The sequence below is a fragment of the Microdochium trichocladiopsis genome, assembly GCF_020744255.1.
Source record: "Microdochium trichocladiopsis strain MPI-CAGE-CH-0230 chromosome Unknown B0I36scaffold_12, whole genome shotgun sequence".
Taxonomy (NCBI): Eukaryota; Fungi; Ascomycota; class Sordariomycetes; order Xylariales; family Microdochiaceae; genus Microdochium; species Microdochium trichocladiopsis.
In genome coordinates this window covers 1,325,361-1,347,260 of record NW_025763555.1, presented here as the reverse complement: position 1 = coordinate 1,347,260, position 21,900 = coordinate 1,325,361, and the positions used below count along the sequence as shown (strand labels likewise).

At 55.0% G+C, this 21,900-nt stretch overlaps 8 protein-coding genes across 8 annotated transcripts; 4 read left to right on the top strand and 4 right to left on the bottom strand.

The window, feature by feature from the left end:
* Positions 1-768: 768 nt before the first annotated feature.
* Positions 769-2,022, bottom strand: B0I36DRAFT_298755 (uncharacterized protein; the record flags this gene model as incomplete). Its single annotated transcript, XM_046151957.1, has 3 exons — positions 769-1,117; positions 1,219-1,612; positions 1,716-2,022. The coding sequence occupies 3 exons, from the start codon at positions 2,020-2,022 to the stop codon at positions 916-918; spliced, it is 903 nt and encodes a 300-aa protein (XP_046006035.1). The 3' UTR covers positions 769-915.
* A 702-nt stretch (positions 2,023-2,724) lies between these two features.
* B0I36DRAFT_254730 (Alpha/Beta hydrolase protein) lies at positions 2,725-3,705 on the top strand (the record flags this gene model as incomplete). The annotated part of the gene is made up of 2 exons (XM_046150832.1): positions 2,725-2,829; positions 2,914-3,705. 2 exons carry the CDS (start codon positions 2,725-2,727, stop codon positions 3,703-3,705), a joined length of 897 nt encoding a protein of 298 aa, XP_046006034.1.
* Positions 3,706-4,270: 565 nt separating this feature from the next.
* B0I36DRAFT_436093 (uncharacterized protein) lies at positions 4,271-7,251 on the top strand (the record flags this gene model as incomplete). Its single annotated transcript, XM_046162799.1, has 6 exons — positions 4,271-4,351; positions 4,465-5,056; positions 5,286-5,974; positions 6,065-6,262; positions 6,329-6,699; positions 7,184-7,251. The coding sequence occupies exons 2-6, from the start codon at positions 4,625-4,627 to the stop codon at positions 7,249-7,251; spliced, it is 1,758 nt and encodes a 585-aa protein (XP_046006033.1). The 5' UTR covers positions 4,271-4,351; positions 4,465-4,624.
* A 1,138-nt stretch (positions 7,252-8,389) lies between these two features.
* Positions 8,390-10,254, bottom strand: B0I36DRAFT_368945 (cytochrome P450; the record flags this gene model as incomplete). The annotated part of the gene is made up of 4 exons (XM_046159693.1): positions 8,390-8,587; positions 8,688-8,825; positions 8,939-9,984; positions 10,053-10,254. The coding sequence occupies 4 exons, from the start codon at positions 10,252-10,254 to the stop codon at positions 8,390-8,392; spliced, it is 1,584 nt and encodes a 527-aa protein (XP_046006032.1).
* A 405-nt stretch (positions 10,255-10,659) lies between these two features.
* On the top strand, positions 10,660-11,778 carry B0I36DRAFT_337619 (Alpha/Beta hydrolase protein). The gene is made up of 2 exons (XM_046155687.1): positions 10,660-11,295; positions 11,396-11,778. The coding sequence occupies exons 1-2, from the start codon at positions 11,004-11,006 to the stop codon at positions 11,590-11,592; spliced, it is 489 nt and encodes a 162-aa protein (XP_046006031.1). The 5' UTR covers positions 10,660-11,003; the 3' UTR covers positions 11,593-11,778.
* Positions 11,779-14,241: 2,463 nt separating this feature from the next.
* B0I36DRAFT_205428 (glycoside hydrolase) lies at positions 14,242-14,929 on the bottom strand (the record flags this gene model as incomplete). Its single annotated transcript, XM_046148829.1, has 2 exons — positions 14,242-14,638; positions 14,712-14,929. Coding segments are annotated over 2 exons (615 nt in total), but the record flags the coding sequence as incomplete, so codon positions are not given.
* A 598-nt stretch (positions 14,930-15,527) lies between these two features.
* B0I36DRAFT_368942 (uncharacterized protein) lies at positions 15,528-16,265 on the top strand (the record flags this gene model as incomplete). The annotated part of the gene is made up of 1 exon (XM_046159692.1): positions 15,528-16,265. The coding sequence occupies one exon, from the start codon at positions 15,528-15,530 to the stop codon at positions 16,263-16,265; it is 738 nt and encodes a 245-aa protein (XP_046006029.1).
* A 1,081-nt stretch (positions 16,266-17,346) lies between these two features.
* B0I36DRAFT_208326 (glycosyl hydrolase family 61-domain-containing protein) lies at positions 17,347-18,150 on the bottom strand (the record flags this gene model as incomplete). Its single annotated transcript, XM_046148869.1, has 1 exon — positions 17,347-18,150. A coding segment is annotated over one exon (804 nt), but the record flags the coding sequence as incomplete, so codon positions are not given.
* Between the last annotated feature and the right edge of the window lie 3,750 nt (positions 18,151-21,900).

Genomic DNA, 21,900 nt, shown 5'->3' with positions numbered 1-21,900 from the left:
ATTTGCTCGATGCCCAGGATTGTCCACCTTGAAGCAAAGACCTGCAGTTGTGCGTTGCGCATTGGGCAACTCGCGGTGCTTTTCATTCTTGAGTGGCTCTTGAGTGGCTCTCAGATGGTGCGCAGCCCCTGCCGCCCATATCAAGATCTGCAGTATGCAGTGTGCAGCCTGGCGCATGTCATGTCCACATGGGATTGTGATCCTCCTTGGCGACATAGAGCGACCTGTTTGCCGCGGTGATAACGCTTTCCTGAAGTCTATCGGACTTTGTGCTCAACGGCACGATCTTCGCGCAATGAGCTGCTACTTTCTCAACCGCAGTCTTCCATGATCGATCTGCGTCTGAAGGCAGAAGTGGCAAGACAGAGTCACCCTTTCAACGCACGGGATTCGATGGCTAATCTGAATCACACTCATTTCCTAATGAGGCCCAAGCCCGACTGGGAATGTCTTCACGCCGCCTCCGCGTTTTGGACGATAACGCGGATCTAGGGGACCTTCAGGAGCACGACGGCTCCGCACACGGGCCTACGCGTTCAGCCGGCCGGATAGAGACCGATTGCGGCATCCGGGGATCTGGGGAAGGGTGTCCCACTTGCGGTTTCACCCTGGTACCAGATGCCAAAGCCTTTTACAGCATGAATGCTCACCAAAACGCTTGAAGTGCACGTCATCGCAATTCAAAATCCGTTTCGCCCACGTCCTAGTTGATATCTACTGAGTTCCTCAATGAATATGATTATAGAAGACTAGCTACAAGTATCTACCCCTATAGCACGATCGCTCAAATGAAAGCACCTTGATTATGGTAAACTGGCCAGCCTCCACGGTGGGCCCTCGCGTACCGGACGTAGCTTAAGCGATCTCCTTTGATGCAGCCAGGAAGCCCTTCGATACATTGTCGCGCATCCTTTCCTAGATCCAGATCGGGAGCCCGCGCATCATTGAGATCCACCAGCCGCTATCTGGAACCACGATCTGCGCGCCGTAGCCTGAGAAGAGCTGACGCGTGATGGCGCCGGCGACGTCGTCTGCTGTGACATAAGCCCCTGGGAGTTTGTTGGTCTTTATCATCGCTTCTGCCATGGGCGTGCGGACCCACGAAGGGTGCACGACACTATATATATAGATGCATATACACGGTCAGTCAACGCTATTCGGACGTTCACGTAGATAATTTCAAACATGACTAGACGTGTATGGGGTGTAGGAACGTACGTGGCTCGCACAGCGGGCGCGTTATAGATGTGAAGAAGCTCTTGCTTTAGACCCTCGTGTAGGGCAAGTACTCCACTCTTGGTCATGCCGTAGTCGACGTTCAAAACCTGCGTGGTGAACGAGGCCATGCTGCCCACATTGACGATGTGGCCGTGGTTGCGTCGCACCATGGCGGGTAGGAATTGCTGGATGAGGCGGTACGGGGCGAACAAATTGATGCCAAAGCACCTTTGTAGCGTCGCCTCTGAAGTGGAGAGGATCGATGTGCCGTGGCCTATGCCGGCGTTGTTAACCAGCACTGTCGGATCGCCGTGGTCATGGCAGATACGGTCGGCCACTGAGGCTGTCGCGAGGGCGTCGCTGAGGTCAACCTGGTAAAATGACGTGTTCTTGCCTATTTTTCATTCATGATACGGATCGATTGAATTAGCTGAAATATGGACTTGTGTTTGCAGTGGAGGGGCCGGGGTAAGACATCATTAGTCTGTTCCACGTACCGAATTCTTTCGAAGGCTTGTTGATATCAAGGACAATGATCTTGATGCCCCGGTGCTGAAGCTTCTCGACAATAGTGGCTCCGATTCCGCTGCTGCCGCCGGTCACGACGACGATTTCTTTTGACCAGTCCCACGACTTGTCAGTCAGAAAGTTGTTGGTCTTTCTCCGGGAGAGCCATTCATTGAGCTGCGATAGAGTCCCCAAGACGGCGAGGGCTGCGACGCCGGCCTGTACTTTTGGAGAACGGGTAAGGGCCGCCACGGACGGCACAGCCGCAGCGATCTGGTCGGGCAAGAAGGAAGACATGTTTGAAAATTGACGATCGGTATCAGGATTCAGCGCAGGTGTGGCACTTGTCCCTCGAGATATACTGCTTTCTCGGTCTAGGGACATGGCTCGACGTATACTAACGCGGGCGCCTTTGGTTTGTCCAACTCCGCCGTAGGGTCTTGTCCGCCCCGCTTATCGGCGCACGGGTATGGGCTTAAAGTTCAAGTGTTTCGCCTCGGTGGCAACAGTGGAGCAGTAGAAAGCACGGGACAAGACCATCTCGGCAATTTGGGCGCGCTAGGCCGACGGTGCGGCAATTTGAGTAGCGTCGGGCTGAGTACTTAGCGTAATTTTGCATGCCAGACCCATAACTTCAACCGAGAGCCTACACTAGCGTAATGTATCTACGTGGATATGTCAAAAAGGCAAAGACCGTTGTAGAAAAGCGGCAATAGCTACGGGCCGAGCTTGCAGACCGAGGGTCCGCGATAATGCATGTTTTGTCTTCAGGGGCACCCATACGGGTTGCAGATCCGAAATATCCGACAGCTTGTCCAGCAGAACACTATATAGTCCACCGTGTAGGTGCATATATCTTCTCCAAAGAAGTCTCCAGCACCGACATCTACATTGTGAGATTGCTTGTTTCGTCGAAAACGACCTCTTTTCCCACAATTCCTCACGCAAACTCGTGTCATCCATCCATCCATCCATCCATCCATCGAAAGACCTACCAGAATGGCCTCCAGAATCGTTGAATTCAAGACCTATGACGGGCTCAAGCTCCAAGGAACTCTGTTTTCCGCCGGCGAGAAACGACCATGCATCATCATGACGACCGGTGTAAGTCTTGCCTGTCTCGATAAACAGTGGTGGGAATGCAGATAGAACACAATGAAAAGCTGACTGTGACGCCTCCGAGAACAGTTGGGCGGCCTCCGCGAACAACATCTCCCCGACTTCGCCGAGCGCTTCCAGGCGGCCGGGTTCACCGTGCTGACCTATGACAACCGATGCTGGGGCGGCAGTGAGGGCCTGCCGCGCCACGAGGTAGACCCAATCCTGCAGAGCCGCGACTACGCAGATGCGTTTGCCTTTGTGTTGACACTGCCCGACGTCGACGCGGAAAAGATTTTGTACTGGGGCACTAGCATGTCAGGTGGCACAACTATTTACGCTGCAACACTTAACAAGAAGATCGCGGGCGTCATTATCCAGGTGCCTTTTGTGTCGGGCGAGTGGCAATCAAAGGCATCAGGAGAGTCGCCTAATGGGCTGATCATGGAACGCGCACATGCCATCGCAACCGGCAAGCCGACCACGATTCCCATTGTGCCTGAGTCGCGGGAGTCAGTCCTGAACGGAACAAGCCAGGCGGTGCTCAACAAGCCCGAGGTCCTGCCCTTTTTGGGCGAATTGGACCGGCGCGGTTGGGTGTTTGAAAAGGCGATGACGGTGCAGAGCATGGCCAACATCGCCATGTTTGAGCCCCTAGCCTACACCCACCGCATCTCGCCGACGCCGCTGCTCATAGTGGTCAGCAGTAACGACGTGACGGCAGCAACGCACATGCAGCTCGAGGCCTTTGAGCGTGCGAGGGAGCCCAAGAAGCTGCATCTGTTGTCAGGTGAAGACCACTTTAGCCCGTACTCTAGCGAGGCGTTTGAGAAGAACATCAAGGCCCAGATTGCGTTCCTCACTGAGACATTGGGTCTATAAGCCAGCAGGCTTTTGTGGGACTTCACGTAGCGCTGTTGTGTTCATGGATGGAGCCCTGGAAGCCCGGGCAAAGACTAGAGTGTAAACCAGGATAAAGACCACCAGAACAAGCACTGCCATTTCCCAATAGCAGACTTCTAGAACTTGTAACCTGGGTTCTGCAACCTGTAGACTAGGATAGAACATGGAAGGTGGGGTCGATGTGAGCTAAATCTGGGGCACAAGCCTCTCTGTGGTCTACCCCGACTTTCGGCAGTTACCTGCGGATGCGGCGGTCAGGGGCCCTTACCCGGATGAGCCGCCTTCTCGCCGCGGCCGCCGCTGCTTCTCTACGTCTCGTCTCCCCATCTTCATCGCGACGACGGACACGCTTCGACACGGTACACTGCCCTTGGTACCCAGCTTTCCTTGCCGTTTCCTCCATGCCATCAAGTCCCGCGAGACGCGGGGCCTCGCCCCCCTCTGAAGACGATCCCTCTTCCGAGGCGGCCGAGCAGGCAAAGGCAGCCAGCAAGAGGGCGGCAAAGGCCTGTCTCGCGTGCCGGTCCCGCAAGGTCCGTTGTGACGTCGCAAGCTGCGGGCCCCCATGCACCCGCTGTGGCCGGGACGGCAAGAATTGTCTCGTCGTGGGAAGAGCATCCAGACTGTACGTACCATGAGCCCCTCGGTACTCAGTGATTTGACACCATAGACAGTGTCATAGTCAACCTTGTCCCAGCAAGAAGACGACTGGTTTTTCTCCTCTGACACGCTTGACAGAGCAAGCGATCGCCGTGCCCGCCTCGGACGCCTCAACCGCGCCGCCCCCAGCTTCTGGGACCGTGATGGGCCGCTCCAGCCCGCCGCTGGGATCGGCTCGCCATCTGCAAGAAACATCAATGTGGACGGCGATGTGCCTGGCAACGCGACCTCTCCAAGCATGCCATCCGCCATAAGCGACCAGGCCGCAAGTTCTATCTGCAAGCTCGTGGCGTCATCGGCACAGAACGCGTCAAGCACGGCGAGGAACACAACAAGCAATTTGCAGTCGAATCCCCGGACAGCAGATGGGGATGCCCGACGGCGCGTTACGGTGCTCTACTCACATCTGCCATTTCTGGCCGTCGGCAACATCCACAGGGTCCCGTTTGAGGACGTCAACTATCTCGAATCTTGTGGCTGTCTCCATGTGCCTGCCCGCCCCTTATTGGACAACTTTGTCGAGCAGTATTTCCTCCACATTCACCCCTTGCTGCCTTTGGTTGACGAGGGCGACTTCTGGGAGATGTACTCTGAGGTGGAGGCTCCATGCCCGCCAGACAACAGGATGCCGCTCTTGCTCTTCCAAGCCATGCTTTTCAGCAGCTGCGCCGTGAGTTTGAGCCGTTTGGCGACCGGCAGAGCCGATCGATAGCTGACGACGATGCTTCTTCTCTGCAGTACGTACCCTTTGAGATCATTCAGCAGCTGGGCTTCTCTAGTCTCCGGATTGCGCAGGCCGAGTTCTATAGACGTGTTAGGGTGGGATTGCCCCCTCCAACTCCGTTCGAGTCACCCATCAAGAGATATTTTTAGCGCGGTTTGACTAACGGGCAGCATAGTTACTTTACGATTTCGACGCAGAGATCGACCAGCTGCCCCTGGCACAAGCCTCCTTACTGTTGATGCACTGGGTACCGCCATCGAACTTTCCGTCCAGTCCTTATAAGACGTGGCTCGGGCGCGCTCTCCAGCACGCCAAGAGCATTAATGCAGACCGCTATGGCGCCATGCCAAAACTCCCAGCATGGGCCAGTCCCGATGCTAGAAAGTACCACAAAGCCTGTCGCCGTATGTGGTGGTGCTGCATTATACTCGACCGTATCTCGCCCCTAAGCGGGCGATACGGCAACCGAATCACGCGCGACACTTTCGACTTCGCTAAGGCTACCGCGCTTGGCGCTGCGGATCTTGAGGACGAGATATACCGATCCAGTGTGTACAGTCCCGCCGCGAAGCGCCGACTAATCGGCCTGTTCGAGGTGTACCTCAAATTTACCTTGCTGCTAACGGACGTCCTTACACTGGTCTTCCCTTTTGAGGATTCCTTGCGGATGAATCACCAGCCTTGCGACGAGGATGGGGCGCAAATTGAGATATGCGATGCTGCGCTGAAGAGCTGGTTCGCCGTTGCCAGCGAGAAGTTTCGCCCTTTCCAGGGAACGTCCAGGACCGCTGCAGGCGGCTTGGGGAAACAGGAACTACATAGATCCGAGGCGTTGCACGTTAATCTGATGTATATATACTATTAGTAAGCCTGATCCTCTCCCGGCCTGTACGACATCACTCCCTCCAGCATTATAACCGCCAACGAGTACTGACATCTCTCACATCTACCTAGCACTGCAAAAATTGCAATCCATCACTACCTCCTACTGTACCGCGTCGCGAACGGGCACGAGCTAGAAATCGCAGATCTACCGCAGGTCGACAAGCTCGCAAAGAGCCGCGACGAGCTCATGGACGCGGCAGCGCACATGACGCTCCTGTTCGGCGAGCTTAGTCGTCGCCGGCTGGTCCGCTGGCTGCCGGTCAGCACGTGAGTACAAATCACAAACTTTCCAGATGACGACTTCAGTCTTTAGATTGGCTGACATATTCGTAGTCTTGCATGCATGACTATGCCACTGGCGCTTGGCTTCATCAGCGCGAGGCTCTTTACCACCGGGAAAGGTCCTGCTTCCAACCGGCCCGTAGCCGCATCAGACTCGAGGGCTGGCCTCCTGGGCTTGGACGTGCTCTCCGAGGCCCTGGAGGCCTTTGTCTCGCAGTATCAATGCGTCGGGTATATCCGCGAAGTCGCCAAACATGTGGCCAATCTCGCCCAGGACCACAGTAGCCAGGCTGGCGATCAACCCCGGACACTCCAAGATTCTAAACCAGGACGACCGCTGATCATCACAGACTGGATTCAGGTCCTGACCGCCCAGCCTTGTGTTTATGTTTGGACGACCATGGCCGTTGACCTGTACATTAGTAAAGGCCGCGTGCCGCAGCAGGAAGACTTCCCTGCGTGGCTGTTCCGCCAGCCCGTGACCGCCTTAGCCGCCGTCGTCGTACAAAGAAAAAACAGTTACAGAAAGGAGGATCCCTTACAATCGGCCAGGCAGAAGATTTGAAGTCTCAATTGGACGCGATGGTGCAGTTAGTTACAGAAACGACTCGGAATAGTAGTCGTACAAGGAGGCCAGAAACGCGCGCGCGGCGCTGTGGCGTCTGCGGCGAGCCCGGTCACAATGCGCGTACGTGTCAGAAGGTTGAGTCTGCCTCCGGAGGAGAGGATTCTGAATAGTTTTAATTGATTTAAGGCGTTGTGGTTGATTTAACTTACACATTGTCGTACGAACACCAGGAAGGTGGCCCGCTGGCTTGTGTGGCCCGCTTGCTTGTGGATTACGTTAGAGTTTATATATTATTATAATAAGGTTAAGAAGTTAACTGTGACGGCGCGGACCAACAGGGGATTGTTTGGGCTGGGAAGGCAGGACAAACAAGGCCGCAGCATCGGGCCATGTGCCTGATGACTAAGGTCCTGTTGCTTATGTAACTGTCCCGTGATCCTCCGCAGCCCTGCCCTAGTCCATGGCCCGATGCTGCGGCCTTGTTTGTCCTGCCCGTCAGCTCAAACAATCCCCTGTTGGTCGTGAGTCGTCACACTTGCGTAGAACCGTCTAAAGCGGTTTTTGCAACCGCTCCAAAGTCTCATCCGCCTCGTACTGATTATCTAACGTAGATAACTCATATAAATCGAAGCCCTCCGCACGTGTACTCCTTCGCGGTGTTATTTTTTGTAATGTGTCGCCTCACGACAAGATATCAATTGTTGCTTATCCCTTTTATTCTAACCTCGTTTCTCTCGGCTCATATAAAACCATAGTGTTTCTCTCCCGTCCTGGTGTTTGAAAAGATCGCAAGATAAGCGGAAATCGTGCGGAATAGGGTACTGAACCTGAGGCTGGGACTTTTCTTCGCTCCCTAGGTCGGTCTCCTTTGGCTTGCAGGCCTCCAGCTTAGAAATTCGCAGGACTATGCGAGACCGAGATCACACAAATACAGATCTTATCCTGGAAAAGCATTGCCCCAGCTTTGGATGCTTTTGAAAGCCTTTTTGAAAGCTAGAGTACAAATGGGAGAAATTCTCGTCACATACCCGCTGGTAATTGCAGAACACCCATACACAAGGCTGGCGACACGCACCATCGAAGTGTCACGATCCGAACTTTGGGTACGAGAGCCTTGTAGGATAGCACAATTATCGCTTGGGCTCCCCTTCATTCCGTTCCAACCTGCCTCCCAGAAGCTAGACGTGGTATAAAGTAGTCCCCCGTAGAGATGTGTTAATGTTTGTCTTCTCTGCTGCTGAAGATGCATGATTGGAGGGCCTTTGGTATTATTCTACACGGAGGGCTATTTGTGCTACTAAATCACAAGCGTTTGCCGTGATAGTCCGCTTGTTAGCCTTGTCAGTCTGTATGTACGAAGCCACAGACCGTGAAAATCAGACCCGCCACCCTAGATTTCCTACAGTAGAAGAATCTATCATGAGGAGATGAATGTGCTTGCTTAGCCAAGCTATCTAGACTTGTTCCTAGCGTTGTGTATGCGTGTGTCTTCCTCGCAACGCAGAGGGTTCATTTCATCTCCGAGATCCGACAAGGCTCAAGTTCTACTTTCGGAGTTCCACAGTGACCATGAATCCTCTCTGCTTGGCGAACCAGCCGTTATCTATATCGCAAGAGGCACCGGGCTCGGCCAGCTTCCCGGCGAGCTGGAAATCGAAATCCCTCACCAGCCGCGGGATGAGCGTCGAGATTTCGAGATGGGAGACGTGCCTGCCGATGCAGGTCCGCGTGCCCTGCCCGAACTACACATGGGCGGTATTTTAAATCAGCTTTCCGACACGTTTGAAAACACGGAGCACAACACAGCATTGCGAGGTTATTAAAACAGCATGCAGAACTGACCGGCATCCATGAGCGATTCATCAGCGCGACTTTCTCTGTGTCCTCCGACAGCCATCTGGATGGCCTGAACTCGTCTGCGTCGTGTCCAAAGAGGGCCTTGTTGCGATGCTGGACCCATGGGTTGATGCCGACGGTTGTCTGATTTCGGAATCGCTTTTGGTCAGCCGTTGACACTCGTCTTCTTCTTGGGGATAGTGAAGCCCTCAAAAAATGCGACTCAATGGCGGCGTGTGAAGACATGTTATACTTACGCCCTCGGGAAAAAAGGTCCCTGAGATTGTAGCTCCGCCTACAGGGACGACGCGCTCCAGGGGCAGTGCGACGGCGGGGTGCAGCCTCAGAGCCTCCTTGATGACGGCCTGCAGGTAAGGCATCTTCTGGGCAGTGCCGAAGCTGATGTAGCCTCGATCATCAGCCACCTCGGATGTGTTGTGGATTGCATCGACTTCCCGGCGCAGCTCTTGCAGGCAGGCTGAATTCTTCAGCAGGTAGAACATGCATGCCGAGAGAGAGATGGCTGTGGTGTCTGACCCTGCTAAGATATTGCCTATACATGCCGATATGATCTGGTGCATCGGCATAGACTCGGAGTCTTCAAGGTGTCGACGGCTGAACTTGGCCACGAAAGGATCCTGCACCGTGGTACCTCGCAGGCCGTCTTCGATTTCGTAGGTTGATGGCTTTGTGTTGCCCGTGCCGCCGCCGCCGCCACAATGCTGCTGTACCTGTCCCACGATAAACTCGATCAGTTCGTCGGGCGTCAGGCCGCGCCACGAGGCCAGCTTGTTCGAGAGTGGCATCAAGAGCTGCCGCATAGAGGCATAGATACCCATTCGGGCGGAAGAATAAGTGGCGTAATCCAGGAGTGCCATCAGCCCGCCGACGTCTTGCATGGCATCCAGGAACCCGATGCGCTTACCAAATGTGACGCCGCTGATGACATCAAACGCGTAGCACTGGAGCCAGTGAGTGAGATCCAGGGGGGTGGGCCGGCCGCCATTTGTTGTGCTCTTGACGTTGGCAAACTCCGTCAGGTGCTGCCCGAGCAAGTCGCCGCAGATTCTGACATAGGGCTCGTACGAAACAAGTGAAGACATGCTGTACGTGTTCTGGAAGACCTTCCGGGAGGCGGCGTGACGCTTCACGTCGCGCTCCATGAACAGGTGGCTAACACCGGGTGTGGTAAAGGTGCTGTACCAGGCTGACTTTTGAAACTGGGTGGTAAAGCTATAGATTATCTTGGCGGCGTCTGGGTCGTCGATGATGTATCGATTGCGGCCATAGCGGATAATGGCACCTATGTTTGGTTAAAGGTGAGTTAGGCGGGAAGTCGAAATGGACCGAGGAAGAGCTGGGGAAGGCTACCATGTTGTTGGTGTAACTCGCGACTGATAGTTGCAAACTGCCGCTTGCCAAGCAGGGTTTTCAAGTACCAAAGGTCTGAAAAGCGCGCCAGCCAGGGCCCGGGAACGCCGAGGAGTGGCGATCGAAGCGCAAGCCAGATGCGGCAGATGAGGTGCAGAGCCACGGCACCGCCAGCCACACCAAGCCACAGTGCAAGCGTCATGATGTTTGTATTACAGTCGAGTGTTGCCGAATGGTCAGACGGTGTTTACCTCTGGTGAGAACAACATCCGCAGCCAATACGGCTTTGAAGGTCACGTTATATGAAGTCCACGTCGGACGTCGGCGCTTATGCTCGCCGGTGGAACGGTGTCGAACTCCCCGGGCCTCGCCCGCCGGCGTCCCGGCGGGGTCGGTTAACTTTAAGCCGTGCCAAGTCTCTGCCACGACTCATGACAATCACTCCCCCGCATGCGCCATGGCTCCTTGATGCACCAAGCTTATGTTGCACCCCGGAAGGACGGACGCTATTAGCTCCGTGATGCCGGTCCAATGACGTTTACATTATGCTCATGCCGTAACCCATGGCTGGGCCTTCGCACGGTCGGCTCGGTTACAGCGGCTATAAGTCTCGGCAAAAAACGTGAAGCTTGCCGACAAGCACTTGCCACCGCATTTCGTGAAGAACGCTAGCTGGTGAGGAAAGTGAATCGTCCCGCAAGATGCGGGAACGCTCTGCGGAACGTGCCTCCTTTTGGAGGCACGGCTTCCGCCGGCCGAGTCAAACTTGGAGCATGCTCGAACTCTACCTCACGTGCCTCAAAATATCCATTAGCCGTATCTGTCGCTATAAAAAGAAGATGCGCACGCTTTTGCAGGCTTGTCATTACACATATCTCCATTCCCATTTCCAAGCCCTGACTTGTCCCTTGCTCAGCTGTTGACCGCCACACTCCCAGTGTAACAAGCATCATGGCCCTTTATTCCGTCCAAGGAGTCGACGTCATCCAGCGCGACTCGCCCAGGCCTACCTCCGCTGCGGCAAGATACTCGGGCCTCCACCGTAAGACCGTGGTCCTCCCTGCAGGCCACCAAAGAGGCCCGGCCTATAGAGGCTTCCGTGCAGAGACCATCTACGAGCGCGACATTGAGATTCCCCTCCGCGACGGCACAATCCTCAGGGCCGATGTCTACAGACCAAACAACACGGCCGAGAAGGTTCCGATCCTTCTCGCCTGGTCCCCCTATGGCAAGAGTGACACTGGTAAGTACAGACAGTATCAAATGGCTGAGCCCGGCTTAAGTCCCAGACACGAAGGCAGATCTGGATTTGTGACTGATCGGCTGTTGTGCCGGTTCTCTAGGATTCTTCAGCCTCGACCTCGTTCCAGGCCGGGCCGGTGTGCCTCAGTCTAAAATGTCAGGTTATGAATCCTTTGAGGGTCCGGACCCGGCCGAGTGGACTGCCCGAGGATATGCCATTGTCAACATCAACACTAAGGGGTCGTTCGACTCCGAGGGCGATTTTGTGTTAGTAAACTGTGACGTTTCGTGCAAGTAACGTTCCTGCGCTCGACAGAGCTCAGAATGAGTGATTTCAACAGTGGTAATTGAAAGTTGTCTGTCTAAAAGAAAGGTTCTAAAAAGAGTGACTGCGAGCTCTGAAACTCGGTTTATATGCTCCGGAGGAGCTCTAAATGCTGACTCATCGGTGCCATGCGAGCACCGGTACGTACCTTACCTGCTCAATGTCACAAGATCTTTATCCCCAACACCATTCCAGCTGTTCGGGGACACTGGCGATGCCTTATTCTGGACGGCCACAAGTCGCATACAACAGCAGAGTTCATGGCGGAGTGCTTTATCCATAAAATCTGGCTGATTTACTTACCGGCCCATACCTCACATGTCCTTCAGCCACTCGATGTGGGTGTGTTCTCGGCGGTGAAATCATGCTACCGTCAGGCGGTCACGGAGGTGGCCTACAACACCATGAACGAGTCCCCAGGCAAGCGGGAGTTCCTTGAAGCATATCAACTTGCGCGGAAGAAGAAGATGAACAAGGAGAACATCTTGGCGGGCTTCAAGGGCACGGGTGTGTGGCCACACAATAGGTTGATGGCCTTGAGCTCCCGCTTCGTAGTACGGAGTTTGGAGGAATCACGGTCAGCACCTGCAACTACGCAAAATCAGGCCCAATTGACGTTCCCAGAGCCAGATTTCTTGACGCCGTTATGCGCAATTGACGTTAAAACACCAAAAACAGGTCGCGATGTCTATGAACTGCACCAATTGATGCTGCGGTGCGATTCTGCGCTGGCGACAGCGACCTGCAGGAAGCTGTTCAATAAGGTGGCGAAAGCAGTCGAGAACTCGAACCTCCGTTACACCGCCGCAGAACACCAAAAAGACCGCCTCAAAGCTGTATTAGAGGCTTCAAAGCCTACTAAACGTCGCAAAGTTGATCCGGATCCTAATAAAGACTTCGTTTCCGTCGTAAACGTGGAACGCGCAAAGAGGCAGGTTCGCCGTGAGATGGGGTCGGACGTTAGCAGCGACGACTACATAGACAGCAGCGACGACGAGGTAGAGCTAATTGAAAGCGACACCGACGAAGAGGACTGCATAGAGGTACAGCTCAATTGATTTGAAGACATTTTAACGACTGGTTGTGGTTTTATTGCAGAGTGACGGTGAGGTTGGTGATGGCTTCATGCGCAGGTGGAGGGTGGTCGCGAGGCGGCCTGGTCGCGAGGTGGCAGGCAGACTTAGTGCTAATATCGCCGCTCGTGCACCGGAGTCGTCAATGGCAGACTGACAAGGCTCACGGCAAGGTCCGAGGCCTTGAGTAGCGATAGGCTGTATCTGTGCCCGAGCCGGATTATACGACCGACGGTATCGCTGCAACCGGTCCGCCATATTTGCTAGGGACGATGTTTGGAGATACTCAAGTAACTCGGATTGATGTGGTCGCTTTATCGTGCTGCAAGAACCAGAGTTATACGGATGAGCCAGTTCTTTATACTACACTTTTGAGGGAACAGAGGAGGGCAAAATTTTGCTGAACTATATAAATAACTCCTTGGGCCGACCGGGACACCGCCCGGAGGACCGGGGTACTTTGGCACACGGCGGCTCATGTGAACTATGATTCGCCAACTAGCCGGCTGAATCGGCCCCATCATGTCCGGGCCCGGACGTCGTATGACAATTACGCCGGCGAGAACGGATATGATATGATTGGCAGCGCGAAGATGATAACCCCTTTGGACTTTTGGCGCGGATCGGCTGACTCTCCGGCAACGACCCCGCGAGCTCTTTCGCTGTGCGTAGGCCACGCCTATGTATCTGCCCTGTTGCCGCTTGTCTTCCCATCCACTATGAACACCGGAAGAGCTGTGCGATTCTAAGTTGCCAAAAAAGGTCCAGGTTGCACCATCTTATGTGTCTCTGCCAACCATTCGGTCTAAACTGCTCAGCCATTATGTATCTAGCAATTGAAGACCGCTCTGAATCGAGACACTCTACCCTCAACTGCCTACTACGTAGTCCATGAGAGAGCCGGAGCGTGCTTCAAGCACGCGAGTCGAGCCTTGTCTGTCCTCTGAGACCTAGTCCCGAGCCATTGCCTTCTTCAATCTCCTCGAGGGCGCCCCAGGCTGCCGCTGCCGGTACACGCATACCCGAACATGAGTCATTGCACTTTTGTCCGATCCGCCTTTGTCCCTCGAGCGTCGCGCGACGAGACCGCAGCGAATAAAACCAGTAGCAAGCCTCACCTTCATACTGTAGGCATTGCGAAGAGGACCAGAGAGACTTTCCACAGCACGAAGCCGGCAAGAAAGCTGAAGAAGCAGCAGCATATATCACTCTCGGACTTCATGTGATCACGTCACGACGTTTGAACCTCATCATAACTTGATATCAAGTGCGAGCACACTAGCTCTGTTCATATACGGACTCATCCCTCCTCAAAATATCTACACTAAGAAAGAAGATCTGGCGGCATTATTCTGCTTTCGTCACAAACGTCCGCGCTCATAGAATACGAGCAGGCGGTCGTCGCGACCAAAACAGTCACCTTGTCGGCCACCACGAGAATAAGAGCTGGTACTCAAGCCAAAGTCCTTGCCGGTCTGCTGCCAAAAAGAACTCTGATGGAGATTGTCCTCGCCTATCAGTCCATGCCTGAAACCATTCAAGGACCCTGGACGGTGACGGTGGCAGAGCCACTGGAGAAGTAACCCTCGGTAGCGACGATCTGGTAGTTGTGCTGGGAGCCGAGGCGCATGCCGGCGGCGGACCAGGCGTTGAAGTGGCAGGCCATGGAGACGGTGCCGCCGCTGCGCTTGCTCTCGCGGACGGACCAGAACTGGTCGAAGCTCTGGGTGCCGTCGATGGAGGGGGCGTTGGTGCGGCGGCTGCGGTACAGGCCGTAGGTGCCACCGTCGCAGGTGACCTGGCCAGTGCGGGTGGCGCCGCTGGACGGGTTGAACGTGCCGAAGTTCTCGACGACGTAGTACTCGATCAGCGGGTTGCGGGTCCAGCCGTAGACGGCGAGGTAGCTGTTGCCGTTGGGGTGGTAGTCGGCCTGGTATTTGATGGTTCTGTTGGGGTGTTTGGTATGTTAGCGGAAGCTGTCCGTCTTGAAACTATCCAGCGCACTAAAGGTCATCTCACCTGGCACTGCCGGGGTTCCAGCCCTTGCCACCGACCCAGTTGCCGTTGCCGGACCAGTTGACGCTGTACTGGCCGCCGTTCCCGTTGCGGTAGCTGACCTGGCCCTGGCCATCGGTCCAGAACGAGTAGTAGAAACCGTTGTGGGTGCCGGTCGAGCTCTGGGCGACGGCGCCGATGACGGCGGTGGCCGCGGTGAAGAGCGAGGTGAAGGTGACCATTTTGTCTGCTGTCTGCTGAGTCGGGAAGGGAGGATCTGTGTTGGTGGAATGTGAGGCTGGAAGGCTGGATTCTTGACTGCCGTGGTGATCGACTATCAGGACTTTTTTCAGGGAAACAGATGATACTTTATATACTCATCCGACACGACCCTTGCCCTGGGTCTCAGCACTGCGAGTCTACGGCAGAGATCTACATCTCGACGTCAACAGCACTCCGTATGTTTGCGACGGAGACCTCCCATTGGCTGGATGTTTGTCGCGGTTATATTCAGTACGACGTACAACGAAGAGCGGGTCTTGTTTGTCTGTGACAATCAAGATTGGATCTGGACCGGACCTCAGGGTGACATGACAACGTCAACTTGCTGGGTGGATCGGTGGAGAAGACCGTTGCCAGATTGAGCAATTCTCGGATCGTCTGCTTCCATTCGCAATCAGACAGAGGCAAGCATGGACCGGGCGCAGTTCGCCCCGGGACTGACACGCGGTCGCAGTAATCGGGGCGCAAAGCAGATCTCTCGTCGAGACTATCAGATATATCTTCTCCGTCGAAAACATCTACAGATACACAAGCTCGATCAAACTCAAAGAATAGACTATGGACCTACGGATGCGACACTCCGCCTCGCTGTCATCTCTCGAAGCCCCTGGCAACGACGGTCGGAATAGTGCTGCCATCCCTGGTGACAGAGATGGCCTCTCGACGACGAAGGCCACAACGACGACAGACCTGGCGCTGCACATAGTCGACATCATCGCCTCCATCCCCGCGTCTTCGGGTATGCGGTGCCTGCAGCCGCTGCTCTGCGTCGGCGCCGGGACTGGCCTCGCGCTCGCTAGCAGCAAGAACGGTGATGCCTTGTCCCATTCAGGCGCCGGAGACCACCGCGAGCAGCGCGACAAGGTAGGCCAGCTTGTGCCCGCGCCGCCGTGCCACATCAACTGGTGGGAGTGGTTCTTGCCGCCGGCAGGGCCTGCCGAAGGAGTTCAACATCATGACTCGGACGCCGGCGCGTCAGAGTACACGTCGGCCTCCTTTTGTGACAAAGCTACACCCTCCATGGCAAACGATGGCAGCAAGGTCCACAGCGCCCGCGTGTTTCTGCGCAGCCGTGTGCGCGAGCTGCAGCATCACCTCCCGCAGAAGCCTACTGGCGTGGTCGGCGAGCTGCTAGAGGAGGTCTGGTCGGCCATGGACCGTCAGAGTGGTGGTGGTGGCCGGTACGGTAGTCACGTAGGTGATGCCGCCACGGTGCCTGGTGATTGGGGAGCTGGCGCCGGGGTGCACTGGCTGGACATCATAAGCACGGGTCGGTTCCAGAGCGTCTTCGGGTAAAGGCAGGGTGGGAGGCTTGTGGAGAAACTTGTGGTGTTGTCGCCAGCGACGAAGAGCGCAGCGAAGTAGAGCCATGCTTGTCCCCGTCCTTGTCCGGATCCATCACGAAGGACCTCTCGCTTTGAGCTTGGGTTTAGCCTTGGAAGGTGGCAAGCTCCATCCAGGGATGCATGCACTCGTTCACATATAGTAGCTTGAAACATAATGTACTTGACTGCTCCTAGTGCTTTGTGGAGTTAGGCGCGATATACGGATCGAGAACTCCGGTAGCTCAAGCTCGATAAGACGCTGAAGTTACTGGCAACCACTGACATATCTGGTTACATGCATGCCTGCAATGCCAACGCGTTCCGCCATAGAAGAGGCTTGTACCATAGTTCATCGACAAGGTCACCAACGGAGGATTGCGCATGGGACGGGGTTGTGAGTCTAAAAATACCCGTGAAAGACAGGATTGTATTTTTTAGCTTCTTTCAAGTTATCTTGGATGTACCGTAAATCTCTCCCAGCCCAGCCAGAACCACTAAAAAGGACCTAGCCCCTCGAAATCGAGGGGTGCAAGGGGAAGAAGTGAACAAAAAAGGACCCAGCCCCTCGAAATCAAGGGGTGCAAGGGGAAGAAGTGAACAAAAAAGGGCGTAGTCGAGGCGCGTGGCAAGTCAAAACGCCACCACGTCACTCCCGCCCAATAAGCATAGGTTACATGTCGTGTGTGCTTGCAAAGCAACAATCAAACACGACTGGAGTATAGAAAGGGAAAGTACATCTAGTACTGGACCTCAATGACGGCCTTCTTGGCCTTCTTGTGCACGCGGGGGTGCTTGCCTCTGCGGTGACGGCGCGGTGCGCCAGGGCATCCCGGAGCAGGAGGTGCGCCCGGGGCGGGAGTCGGCGCCGGAAGAGGAGCGCCGGAGCTGGAGGAGTTGGGGGAGTCGCTGCCACCACTGGCAGGGGCACTGGGGAGAGCGGTGGGCAAGTCGCCATTGCCGGGCTGGACAGACGCAGTGGTTGAAGGAGAAACGGAGGCAGAAGTGGTGGCAGTTTGGAGAGTGGTTGGGGTCGGGACCGAAGGGGCACCACCGGCACCAGCAGCGGAAGTGGAAGTGGAAGTAGGGGCAGGGACGGGAGCTGCAGACGTATCATTGCCGCTACCACCCTGGATGCCCTTGTACATCGGTCCGCCGGGGAAGGGGTACGGCTTGTAGCCGTTGTAGATGCCGAAGTTGAACGACGGGTCGGTCCGCTTGTAGCCTCCGGGAAGCAGGATGCCGGGACCGAGGTCGCCAGTGTCGGAGCCGCCCGTGACCTTGATCTGCGCGCAGGCCGGGTAGAACTCTGCCTGCTCGTCGTGTGCGCCGTGGAGGCCGATGTGCTCGATGCGCAGCAGGTACTCGCCATTCAGCAGGTCCTTGGGCAGGTCAAAGGTCACTGTGTCCTTGCCCCAGGTGCACCAGGCGTCCGTCTTGAAGTCGGCAGCCGTGTTGCACACGCCCGTCTCCCAGATCTTGATCCAGGGGCCGTCTCCGCGGTACTCCTTGACGGAGCCGGGGGCTTTCGAGATGTACGCCAAGGCCGGGCCCGGGTGCCCCGCTGACGTGCCGACGGCGAGCTTGAAGCCCACGTTGGAGCCCGCGGCGACCTCCTTGACACCAGTGGACCCGGCGGAGCTGAAGGAACCCTGGTTGCATCGGATGTCGTCGAGGTCTGGGGTCGAGTTCTCGAGCGGGTTCTTCCACTTGATGGGGTTCCAGGGGAGGGGGCGGGTCGTCCGGCGGACAAACTCCATGTCGCCAGTCTCGGTGCCATTGACGATGAGCTTGTTCCAGAAGTAGTGTCCGTAGACCGAGGGCACGAGGGCGGCGACGAGGGCGGCAGAAAACTTCATCGTTGCGGCCGTGATGTGTTACGTTCTCTTGTCGGGGAAAGTGAGTGTGCAAGTCAAAAATACACCTAGTTAGGGTTGGATTGGGAAAGATTGGCAAAACCGTCCGTCGACGTTGTGCTGTGGCCACAAAAAGAATGTCTGGGAACCTCCTGGGTATGTTTGGACTGTTGGGAAAGCGAGAAGAGAACGTGGGCAGCTGGCTGTAAGGAGTGACTGCGAGCTAGCGAAAAGAATGAGAAAGGCTTGGTGACCTGGAGTGAAGAGGGAAAAGAAACCCGTCTGCTTTAGCGAGACTATTCCGAATACTTTATATCTCCGCGCAGCCATTGTCTGTCACCGTAGATTGAGGCTAAACCTTCTAAAGGCTCGGCACTTGTTCTGGGGTCAGCGCCGTGGAGGTACTGCCGGGAGTCGTGTACGCGGCACACGTTGGTGTGTCAGGCATTACAGACCAGCAACTGCCAGGGTGGACCCACGTATGATGTGCGGGATAGATTCGACCGCTCAGGAGTAGCACACTAATGTCTCCCTGGCACTGCATAGAGATCTACTTGACACAATCGCTAGGCTCTGTAGGGCGGGGGCGACGCTGCAATGTCCAGGGTGTGAGAAACAGCGTGGAACAACGAGGCGCGTAGAAAGGCGCCTAGAGAGCGTGGCGTCCCCAAACGGCTGGTCGATTACCCACAGATTGGAACGGGCTGAAATGAAGGATGACAACCCCGGTCCAGCTGTCAACTAGGCTGGACTGTTGAACTCAAATGATCTCCCACATCAGGGATGACTGGTTGTCGCCTTTTAGTGTCTTCCGAGTCAGAATGTTCATGCCTACAACGGGTCATGACGGAGAAGGAAGAACAAGCACGCGGGTGCCCCTGGCTTCGCGTAGCCGCACCAGGTCAGTGAAGGCCTCCCTAGACTTTGAGACGGCCCGGGCAGCAACACATCAGACGACGTCGCGCGCTCATCCCCTTGCGGCGTATTTGGCAACCAACCATCACCGCATTTCCGAGTCAAGATCCTCAGGGGAGCCGGGGAAGTTCCGTGCCCAGCACAACCCATCTCCGACAGCATGGTCGCAGAGGCAGTAGATCAGATGAGGCTGAACATAATCTGCGGGGTTCCAATCTATCACAAACCTGTGCAGCGGGTCTGTCTCGGCCGAAAAGACGAAAGACTCGCCTCCCCGTCCTATGCCGAGGTGACTGCATAATCCATCATCTGATAAGGGTGTACCCATCACAAGTGGACACACGGGCGGAGACTCACGCCAAGCAGAGTGGCAGAGGAGGAGCGCAGAGGAAGAACAAATGCTATTGTGTATACCTGGTGCTTTTGAAAGCACATATTGAACATGAACGTACCACGAGGATCTATCGACCGCCGCCTCCGTAGCTCAGGACAATACAGGGGAAGGGCAGTCCCTGGCAGCTTGCATATCGGTCGTAAACTTAAAATCAACCCGTGTCTATGTAGGCGAGGCGGTGGCCACAAAAAACGGGACAGCTCACCAACGACAATCAACTATAGCAGTCCCGTTTTTTGTGGCCACCGCCTCGGTAGGGAGGGTCAAACCTTGCTCCGCCACGCCATGAGAGCGTGCCCAGGCTAGGTTTTTAGTCACAAAAATGCAGATTGCGTCCTGAGCACCTGCGGTGTGCTCCGGGGTCAAGCCCCTTCCATCTCCATATCTCAGCAAACTCGTAAAATCGTCAACAGGTCGCTTTGCGGGCTGCGGGAAACCTAACAAGGGAAGAAAGCTGCACAGCAATTAGCTCCGAACCCTTGAAAGTAGAAGGGGGCCCGTTAGCGAGTTTATGAGTTTACGAGTTTACGAGTTTGCCAAGAAAGCAGGAACTCCGGGATACGAGATACCCTGAACCCCCGAATAATGAGCGACTCCAACTTCCGCAACGACTAACCCAAGCAGTGCGGTCTCCACCGTACTGCGGAATACCTCCGGGAGATGTTTTCTAACGTAGAGTTCCCTTGGAAAACCAGACAGGCAGCACTGAGACGGAGGTTTGAGATGAATTCAGCCTGAGCCAAAGAGTCAAGGGCTAGCTGTGAGTTGCAACCGAAATACTGCACACTGCCGGGGTCAATGCAACAGGCTGCGCCGCAGGCAGCACTGTTGAAGGAACGACTCGGGCAAATCCTACGTAATGACATGGTGCATCTCAAGGGCTAGACTGCGGGACAGCTCGAGGGCCAAGCAACACGACTATTCGATGGATGAAAGACCGTCAAGCCAGAACTGAGCAGCACGAAATGTGGAATGAGCTTAGTGAAGCCAACTTCCGCTACTTTAATTAGTGCCATAGAATGTTTTGAATTCGCCTGCATCAAATAGGGATTATAGAAGCCGAAATCAAATATTTGAATTTATGAGTTTTAATTGAAAATATTATCAAACACGTCCGAGTAGGAAGACCCATCATCAAAACCAAAAACATTAAAATCTATGTTTTTCACTATAACGTAATCCACAAGTGGGTGAGCCACACAAGTGGATGAGCCACTTTCCCACCATTTTCAATACATGACCTTTATCTCCTTATTTCTCTACCTACAATCATGGGACGACAATCAAATGAAAGCGATTTGATTCTAGCATTAAGAGCGCTTCAATCGAACCCAGAATTAAGCGTACGAAAGGCTGCAGAGATCTATAAAGTATCCCGCGCGACCCTCCAACGACGACAACACGGCCGACCTCCGCAACGCGATATCCGACCACCCTGCCAGAAATTGACCTCGTACGAAGAGGACAGCATCGTACGATATATAATCGACCTAGATTCGCGATCGTTTCCGCCGCGGATGAGTGGTGTTCGAGAAATGGCGGATCGACTCCTCCGCGAACGCGACGCGCCACGCGTTGGAACGAACTGGACCGCAAACTTCGTACGACGACGACCTGAGCTCCGTACGCGTTTTAATCGAAGAATCGACTATCAGAGAGTCCTCTGCGAAGATCCGGACGCGTATCGCGCGTGGTTTTCCCTTGTACGAAACGTAATCGCGAAATACGGAATCCACGATGACGATATCTACAACTTCGACGAGACCGGGTTCGCAATGGGCAAAATCTCTGCAGAAACAGTCGTTACAACCTCCGATCGACGCGGAAGGCCTAGAGCCGTATAACAAGGCAACCAGGAATGGGTTACAGCTATCCAGTGTATTGGGTCGTCCGGCAATTCGATCCCGCCGTACATCATCTTCGCAGGCAAGGTCCACCTCGACTCCTGGACGTCCGACAGCCCTCTACCGCCCGACTGGGTAATCGCACTCTCTGAAAATGGGTGGACGACGAACGAGCGAGGTCTAGAATGGGCGAAACACTTCGATTTCCATACAAAGAGTCGTACGAAGGGTGCTTTCCGGCTCCTGATCCTCGACGGCCACGAGAGCCACCACTCGGTCGATTTCGAGCTGTACTGCAAGGACCAGAACATAATTACGCTCTGTATGCCTGCTCATTCGTCGCATAAGCTCCAGCCTCTCGATGTTGGGTGCTTTGGACCTCTAAAACGGGCGTACGGAAAAGAAATCGAAGGTCTAATACGGGCGCATATACCTACGTATCGAAGGAAGACTTCCTCCCAGCCTTCCAGAAGGCGTACAGCGCTGCGATTACGGAAAAGAACATCCAGGCAGGCTTCAGAGCGACTGGCCTAGTACCCTACGATCCGGAATACGTCATTTCACAGCTAGATGCAAAGCCTCATACGCCAACTCCGCCAG

What these genes read in the sequence shown, in the direction of transcription:
- B0I36DRAFT_337619 (XM_046155687.1), top strand. Translation starts at nt 11,004, where the DNA reads ATGGCCCTTTATTCCGTCCAAGGAGTCGACGTCATCCAGCGCGACTCG. An exon ending in CTATGGCAAGAGTGACACTG is followed by an intron (nt 11,296 to 11,395) that starts GTAAGTACAGAC and finishes CCGGTTCTCTAG; the next exon opens with GATTCTTCAGCCTCGACCTC.